This window comes from Seriola lalandi, unplaced genomic scaffold (genome assembly GCF_002814215.2).
Source record: "Seriola lalandi dorsalis isolate HSWRI2012SDOR001 ecotype SW California unplaced genomic scaffold, Sedor1 jcf7180002054125, whole genome shotgun sequence".
Classification (NCBI taxonomy): domain Eukaryota; kingdom Metazoa; phylum Chordata; class Actinopteri; order Carangiformes; family Carangidae; genus Seriola; species Seriola lalandi.
This window is the reverse complement of record NW_019524678.1, coordinates 61,881-70,668: the sequence shown is the minus strand read 5'-3', so window position 1 is coordinate 70,668 and position 8,788 is coordinate 61,881. Positions and strand designations below refer to the sequence as shown.

The window sequence follows — 8,788 nt, the reverse complement described above, 5'->3', positions numbered from 1 at the left end:
GAGATGACTACATTGGGTTGGATAGTTGCTGGACATTTTTCTGACACTGACACCTGTTATTGCCCCCACCTGATTCAATACTGGTTCCCACACAATGTACCTTTTTTTTTTCTTTTTTTTTTAAACTATTCTTTAATAGACAGATTCTAGGTATAACACAGCAGGCAGTTTTTAAATGAGTGCCTTGACATGTATGGAGCCTGTGTGTGGAAAAAAGGGGGTAGGGGGAAATAGTGATGAAAATCAACCAAATTCAGATGTATAATGTTTGATAGTGTGACAATCGACTATTTCAAATTAGCTTTTTGTTATAGTTTGTTTTCATGCAACTTTTATACAGTTAATAAATTATTATGAATTGGTAAGCCAGTAATAACTTTACAAAAAGCCAAGACTTTAAATGTCTTCCTCTCTGAATGGTATATAAATGTGTACTATCTATGGACTAAGTCACTAATATACTAAATTGTCGAGAGTACAAGTATCAAAATTAATCAAAGTACAGCAGCATATGTTGAATGTATACATTAGCAAAATCTCTGTCCCAACCAAGTCACTTAGTCAATATTAACCCGCTAATATTTATTATCAGCTTAGAAAATGTATCTTGATTCATTATTTTTAATTATAATAAAGACGAGGTTATGGTGGTAAAATGTCTGTTTTGCTAAATCAAGCTAAATTCATGTTTTACATTCCTCTGCTTTATATTTCACAACGGCCAAAACTGAGATGTACATTCATGTGTGCATCATTCGCATAAATTATTATCGTCACTCACTATTTTATTATTATGTTTGAAGGAAATTAAATGGATTCTGTTAATGTAATTCGACTCCATCAATATGGTCTCTCCGCTGAATTATGCCCGCTTTGCTTTTTTTCAAATACATTTTCTTTTCAGCAATACACCCTGAAAGCTTGGGGGCACCTTGTCCGTACGCTGCTCTCGGGGGCGAGCTCCTCGAATGTGTGCGTGCACGCAATAGTGTGTTTGAGTGTGTGCGTGAGTGTGTGAGAGCGTGTGAATGTGTGTGAATGAGTGTGTGTGTATGTGTGTGTGTGCGTGCGTGCGCGTGTGTGTGTCTGCTCTGCTGTTGCTGCCCTTTGATCCCTGCATTAGTGTTAGTTAGGGGCTCGGAGACACACTTGCACCGAGAGCAGCCATAGTCAAGACACGGCAACAACAACAGCGGCACCTCCTCCGCCTGTGTTCCCATTCCCCAACAATACACTTTAAACCGAGCAAAGCCAGGTGCACGACCAAGTCCCTGCCATCACTGGCGCCTCCAGTCTCAATGGGAAAAACCTTTTTTCTTCTTATCCCTAAACAAGGACGAGAATGTGATTAAAAACGGGGGAAAATGCCAAGGAGGAAGCAGGAGCAACCCAAGCGCCTGCCTTCACGTAAGTCGTTCACTCGATTTGTGCAATTTTAACGGCTCTCCGTGTGTTTTGCGCAGTAGTTTAGGGTTAAAGAGGTGAAACAGACAAAAGACTCGGCGTAGGTTATTTCTGCCTTTTTAGGTCCGAGCGAGGCAGCCATGTTGTTGGCGATGGGTAACGTTAGCAAGGCAGTGAGTGGATAAATGATACGTGGCTTTATTAAGAGTAAAATCGATAAAGGTCCGGTTCCGCTAAAGGTTGCGGTCAGTTGGCATATGTGTCGGTTGTGTGTGAGGAATAACGGCCGAGCGTTTTCGGTTAGGGGTTCGCCTCTGCTTGGTCGCTTTTCGGGTAGAAAGGGGAGGATCTGGGAGTCTGGCCGCAATAAAATGAAGGGTCAGTCGGATCAGACAAGCCAGAGTCTGGCTACCCATACCCTAGTGTTCCTAGTTAGCAATAGCGCTATCTAGCAACGCTCGGTAAACTTCATTTCCTCGGCAATAAACGTCCAACTTTCACCTCATAGTTTTGCTGCTCCAAATCACGGAACCGAATTCGTTCGCGCTTGTTTGTCGTCGACTTTTAAAAGTGTGGAGAGTTTTTTTCCCCCCTCAAGCCGATGTATTTTTTCTACCCCTCCCAGTCTGTATGCAGGCTGTGTCAGAGCCATGGTCGGTCACCTGAAGTTCAGGGTTTTTCCCCCCGTCCTTTTGCAGCCATTCATTGCAGACAGACTACGATCAATAACGCGGTTAGAAAAGGGAAACGACAGTTATGCTCTAGTACGTTGCTTAGAATAACGTTGCACCGCAGCAGAAACCTACTACAATTCCCTTGTTGTTGATTTTGGTAGGAGGTTGGTTTACTTTTGTACATTTGACCCACGGTATCTTGGATGTTCGTATTGTGCCTTTATCAGTCCAGATAATGAAAAGCCGCAGTACCCCACTTTGGCCACTAGAGGATTGCTTAGATGGTAGTGGGCAATGACAACGATTATTAAAGGAATTGTCCGAGGGTGACATTTTTTGCTCTTGATCATTTCTGCTCCATACATGCGTAAGCAAACAACTCACTTAGTCACATGGGTATGCAAATGTAATGAATAATGGAGTGATTCATCTTTAAATCAATGATGGCTTGGTACATTTATCTTATGACACTATCTTCTTCATTTCTTAAATGTCAGACCATGCCACCTGTTTCAAAATTACCAGCCATGATCGAAAGATACTTTAAGTGGCTTCTTTTACTCAATTCACAGACATTTAGTTTTCCTTTGATGTCCAGTGGTTTGAGGAATGAATGAGCTCTTACACTTGTCACCAATCTAACACTTCTGACACATTAAAACAAATGAACATCATGGAGTAAATTCTGCAGCTTCACGCAATATGCACAAATGCTGCTTTTTCATTTTTTATTTTTTTAGTGTTAATATTTGCTTATTTACTGCTCAGGTGTTTGACCTAGGGTTGAACTTGGGAAATTGCAGCGGTTGGCTGGGAGGCATAGAGGTGGAGACTGGGTGACAGTGGGTGCAGCGAGTGTATCTCTGTGTGTATGTGTGACTGAGTGACAGGAAGATATTTGGACAGTGAGCCCTCACTGATATGCTGCATAAGGAATATGTAAGCCACATGGTTGGACTATACAGAGCAGGGTCATGATGTAAATCTGATTATAACTCATTGCAGCCCTTTTACAAACACTCTGCATATTGAGGCTTCTGTTTGGGCGCTTGTCCACTGAATGTATTTTACCAAAATCAGTGTATTAAGAAGTGTATTTAGTGTACAGTGAATTCATGAAATCTGAGCTGTAGCCTTTTATTTCAGTACCAGAAAAATTGTGTGATCTACTGAATTTCCTTTCTTCATCAATGACATACATCTTCTCTGTTTGAGATGTACTCTTTAAAACTGTATAGAATTAAATTATGAATACAATATGAAGTGTAATATTGCCCGCTGATACTTTTCACAAGTTGTCTTTTATCATGGAAATAAGATAAAGTGTCTAGTTTTGGGCAATTGGAGTGACTCGTGTTTGATTTTATGACATGTCACCATGTTAACAGGAACACATGTATTTTAATAGATTTTTTATATTTTTGTGATATGTGTCACTAAATTTCAAACGGATTTTTTTTGTGTAGCAGACATAAAAAATATGTTTTTAGCACATAGTTGCCCACCAACAGTAATAACAATTGATTGCCCATTACAACATCCAAATGTACCCTGGAGATGAATTTGCCCAACAAGGATTTTCTTTTGAGAAACAAGCTCTGCATTATAATGGCTAAAATATTTAAGGGCATACTTTGATATTTTTTTTTTTTTTTTTAATTATTAGAAAAGCGGTGGACTGAATAAATGTAAGATCTGACTATGAAAATGCTTGAGTTTATGTTTGCTAAAGCTTCCTGATTTTGGACAACTTGTGTTTCAAAAAATGCACATTTGAGGGGGGAAAGCTGTGTTTGGCACAGCGTCATTATTGTGCAGTCTGGATCAGTCAAACATGAAGTCCAATATTTTCCGTCTTTTGGACATGAAATCAAAGTAAGCCCATGTCAACCTTTCAATTAAGCTGCTTCGTAATTGGTCTGTAACAAAAATACTCTTCACCCACGTATCTGAAATCATGTATTCCTGTGTAGGCACTGTACTGGAGCACTGCTGTGCCTGTGTTCCTGGGTTTAAATGAAAGCCTTTTCTGATTTAGGAGTTGTTTCCCTCCTCAGTCAACAAACTGTCAAAGAAAAGTATGAATTTGTCAGAAGCTTTTTGTGCTTTGTTTTGGATCTTCCCACTCAAGAATGGAAGTGTCACCTCATGCCATTCGCTGTCAGTCTGTGTGTTTTCATTATTCAGCCAACAACACCCTGGTGGTGTGCCAGCCAACAAGCACAATATCGAGCTTCAAATCTCTTCATCTGTGGTGAAAAAGGGCAAGCTAATACACTGGCTTTAATGCTGGAGGTGCTTTATCTTAGCACAGACCCAGATATATGGGTTGTGTAGCCCAGTGTGTACTGTCCTATTGTCTGTGGCACAGCTTGTGAGAGGAGACTATTCTTTAAGTGTGCGTGCACGGCACGCACATGTGAAAGTGAACACGCAACCCTTCTCTGTGTGTGTGTGTTTGTGTTTGTGTGTGTGTCTGTGGGTACATAAGCCGGCTATGGAGGTCACAGTACAGTATGGCGCCTTCACTCTGACAAGTAAACATGACCTTTGGTGCCACAATGAAAACTGCCATTCTTTATGACCTTGCAGTGAGTTATTGTTTGTAATTTTGCTGCCTTATTACTCACGCTTTAAAGTTAGGGGTTGGTTAAAAATGCTTATAAATTCAAATATTTTGTGTATGTGACTTTATGATTTCAAAAAGCAAGTCAGTCAGAATAGGCCTAAGTATTCAATATTGTTTTGGCACAATCTCTGCCAGATAGTACATATTATAAGCTGTTGGATCAAACAAGTCCCCTTAACATTTCTCAACCAGTCGTCATCCGTGTCTCAAATCCTTTTAATGTAAGTGAGTGAGTATGTTAAAAATAAAGACTGAGTGAGAGTCCACATCATGAAGAGTACAAACTAAAGTGTATTGGGAGGAGCACTTGTATCCTGCTCCCTCCTCCCCTGGCTATCTACATTTGAAATGGAGAGATTTGAAACATTTCTAGACAGAATTCTGCTCCTCTCCGTCAGCCAATAGCCGACTGACTGGGTGGCTCTCTACCTTACCGTAATGGCGGGTCACTGGCTCCCTTCCACTTGCTATGATTATAATGACCTTGGTGGGGCTGGGGCTTGAAAACATTGGATTAAGGGGAAAGGAAAATGAGAGGAGGTTTCCATTTCGCTCTTGGCATAAAATTTGTGGGGAATTTCTGCCAAGAATCCCCCACCTCACCACCACCACCACCACGTCCCCCCCCTCAAGTTGATGGGGCTTGGGTGCTCTGGCAGTGTCGGGCGAGTGGAGCTCAAGCGAATAATGATACACAGGCTTTAACTTAGAAATGAATTAAAGGGCAGGGGAAAGGTGGTGGATACCTCACTCACAGTACACTGTCATAGAGAGCATGGAAACCAGCTTTCAGTGAGTAGTCATATTCAGTGGACAAACTAGACTCTGCTTTTTGTGTTTTACTTGATGGCAACAGAAAACACTGAGACTGATGTGAGTAAACAGTTAGTTGGGCAAGGTTTAATGGGCCTGGTTTCAAAGAAGTAGCAAAGCCTCAGGGTGTGGATCAATACTTATACACAAATGTTAACCTTATTTGCTACTTTAGACGATTGGCAAGGCAAGTAGGCAGCCAGGTGGTTTATTATAATGTCAGCGATAAGTTTCTGCCTTTATACCACTTTGTGAGGCTGTATGTTACCTACCTACACCTAAAGAGTGTTCTCAAAAAAACTTATTTCACATTGCCATTGAATAATTCATTTAAATTTGTGTGCCCATTTGTTTTAGATAGAACATTTTGGTGTCTCTATGGAACTGAGCTAACGCCTGAAATTATTAATTGGCTGAATTTCAGTGCAGATCCTTGTATGGTGGCAGGTTTCAAAGGGTACCACATTTAATTTTGGTAAGCTTTGGTTGAATTTATCATTCTGGACCTGCTGAGTACAGCCATATAATAGAAAACTATATTATAACACTGTGGGTGAAGTGCCTTGTTCAACATCACATTGACAGTCGCTGTTGATGGAGGAGACTCTGATTTTTTCACTCTGTCCAGATTTTCAACGCCCATTCAGAGACCTGATTACAAGGACTCCTCACTAGTCCTTAACTAGCATAGAGAATAGAGTATTGACTTAGGAAATTCCCTTCACTGACAAGCTTTATGTCTCATCATTGTCCTATCCAGATATTTCCTGAAGGCCCCTTCAAGAGATGTCATTGGCGCTTACAAACGTCTTAACTTTTACAAACTCTCAACTCAAAAATTATGACTGATTAGCAAAGTGAGATGTTTGCAAATGTCAGAACAGTGACAGCGAAGATGCACAGTTGTGCTGGTTTCAGTTTTGGTAGGTTGGGTTAGTAACGGTACTTTTTACAATATTGTTTTGTACAGGATGCTCTGAGAAGTGAATAAGTGCACTTTTCATCTTGGCACATGCAAAACATCAATTCAAAAGTCCAAATTCCACGAAGAAGGCACTGTTAGCATTTTGATTGTTGACTGTTAACTAAAAAATGCTTGCCAGTTTAGCCCTACTCTAGCTAGTGTAATATTGAACATGAGCTTAAAGAACCTCACTTATTATTTAGATCCACTGTTTAGAAGCTTTGTGAATTCATAGTAAGTTTTCGCATCCCAGGGCAAAAAGTAGAGAGTCAGACAAATCCTATGTGTCTACATTGTTCAACCCAAGTCAGTGTAAGTTATGTCTCTGCAAATAGCTATATCCAACATACTAATTGATTTGCGATTGACTCAGGTACAATTCCTTCTCCCTGTGGTGTTTAAGCCCCCTACACTGCTGCACATTCGGGCATGGCCATAACAATATTATTAAATGTGAATATGGGACGATTATCAGTCATGAGGAACATAGGATTCAAACAAATTCCATGTCCCTTCACATGTGCATGGTATTGTAATTAAGTCGGAGAAATACTGACATATTTCCTTCCTACTGACAATATGTAAATCCTTGTCTAACTTAATTTTAACAACGAGAGTAAGGCTGATTATTTCTTGTATCTGTTACAGAGCAGAATGTCCACAATTTCACCCATTTCCTGCCTCCTTTTATTTGTTCAAAATACACACAAATACATTTCTGGATTAAAAAAAAAAAAAACAGTGATGCCTCCTAAGTATGAATTACAGCCCATGTCTTTGTTTTCTCTCTGTACTGAAAACATGCTTAACCTTGACCTGAAAACTGTGGTACATATTAAACTCTGAATTTTGCATACCATTGCTCCCTAAACGGTCGCTCTTGTCTTATCCAATAAACAAGAAATTTTCTTTATTAGAAAATGTTTGAGGTCACTGGAAGGAGATAATTTAATAATTTAGTAAAACAATTACGTTTTCAGCATAGCAAAGTGTTTATATGAGCATGCAAGAGACAAGTTGTGTCTCAGAAGTCTAAAGTAGCTTACCCAAAGTTTTTAAGCTGATCACTCATTTAAATGGCATAACAACAAAAAAAGTGACTCTTTATTAAAAGTAGTATTAGTCTTTAAGCTTTGACTAATTTTAATATAGGTAGGTGATTGTTGTACAGTATTATGGTACATAATAAGATGTATGTACAGTGGGATTTTGACATTCACAAGGTGTCATTTATCTGGGCCGGGTATTGAATTTGAATACTTCCTGAAAAGCGGCTGAACTGTGGCATCAGTTATCAAAGACGGTCAAACAAAAGTTACGACTCAGTGCTCAGTCAGATTGTTTTCATGTAGCTGTACAGCTGTAAACAGTGGTACTATTAAGTGTAGGCTATTTAATGAATAATAAAGAAGCCAATATATGTATGTATACTCTAGTATAGTATGCCAGTAGCAAAAACTTTCACACAGTCCTGCATTTACCAGTGATGGTAAAAAACAAAAACAAACCAACAAACATGAAAATACTTGCTCTTTCCAGTTTTTGACTTATAAGTTGTCTGTTCTTTAAAAATACAGTCTGATACTCTACACCTCATGTTAATTCAAATTGTAACAAAAAAATCTTAAAAAACGGAAATGGTCAGTTTTTAAAATGTTGAATCAGAGATGAAAACATCTGATTAGTCATGTTCAGTGTCTGATTACAAAAAGCATGATTCAGTATCAATTGTGAACAAATTTTTTTTTTTTTTTCAGATATGTGTTACTGTATCGAATAATTTCATAGTGCCTTCTCCAACCAGCGAGTCCTCTTCAGCACAGAGTCAGATAAGCGTCGTTGTCCTAGTACCTCCAGTACAGTACCTGCCTGTCTGCCTGGTCTCAATCAGAACCCCCTCTGTGTGGAATGGAAGTGCCTCAGCCTTGGTAACGATTTTTCCCGTGTTGACAAGTCACAACATGGAGATCTACAGCTCGGAGAGCAGCCCTTTGGCTACGCAGAGCCCTGCTTGCACTGAGTAATAGCAATCTCACAGGAGTAGCAGGCTTTCAGCTGGCAGCAGTTCATACGGAACAGCTCGCCGGTGCAGCTGGGAAAGACAGAGCAGTGTGGAGAGGGAGAGAGGAGCTGGTGGTGGTAGCAGTGGAGATGGAGGGAGGGAGGAAGTGGAGAGGAAGAGCTGTTAAGAGCTTTGGGCGGTTTCTCTGTTGTTGTACCACACAAGTGCATCCAGGCCCTGCAGGACAAGCCTTTAACAGGCATGAGGGATGGAGAGCATGAGAGGAGAGGAGAGGAGAGGAG

General features: G+C 40.1%; 1 protein-coding gene across 1 annotated transcript in view; it reads left to right on the top strand.

Moving 5' to 3' along the window:
- The first annotated feature begins 991 nt into the window (after positions 1-991).
- The window catches only part of znf827 (zinc finger protein 827), a 64,786-nt gene continuing 56,989 nt past the window's right edge, over positions 992-8,788 (top strand). Inside the window, exon 1 of the mRNA XM_023403322.2 lies at positions 992-1,407. Coding sequence (XP_023259090.1) covers positions 1,365-1,407 — 43 coding nt within the window. The 5' untranslated portion in view covers positions 992-1,364. The remainder of the gene's footprint in view (positions 1,408-8,788) is intronic.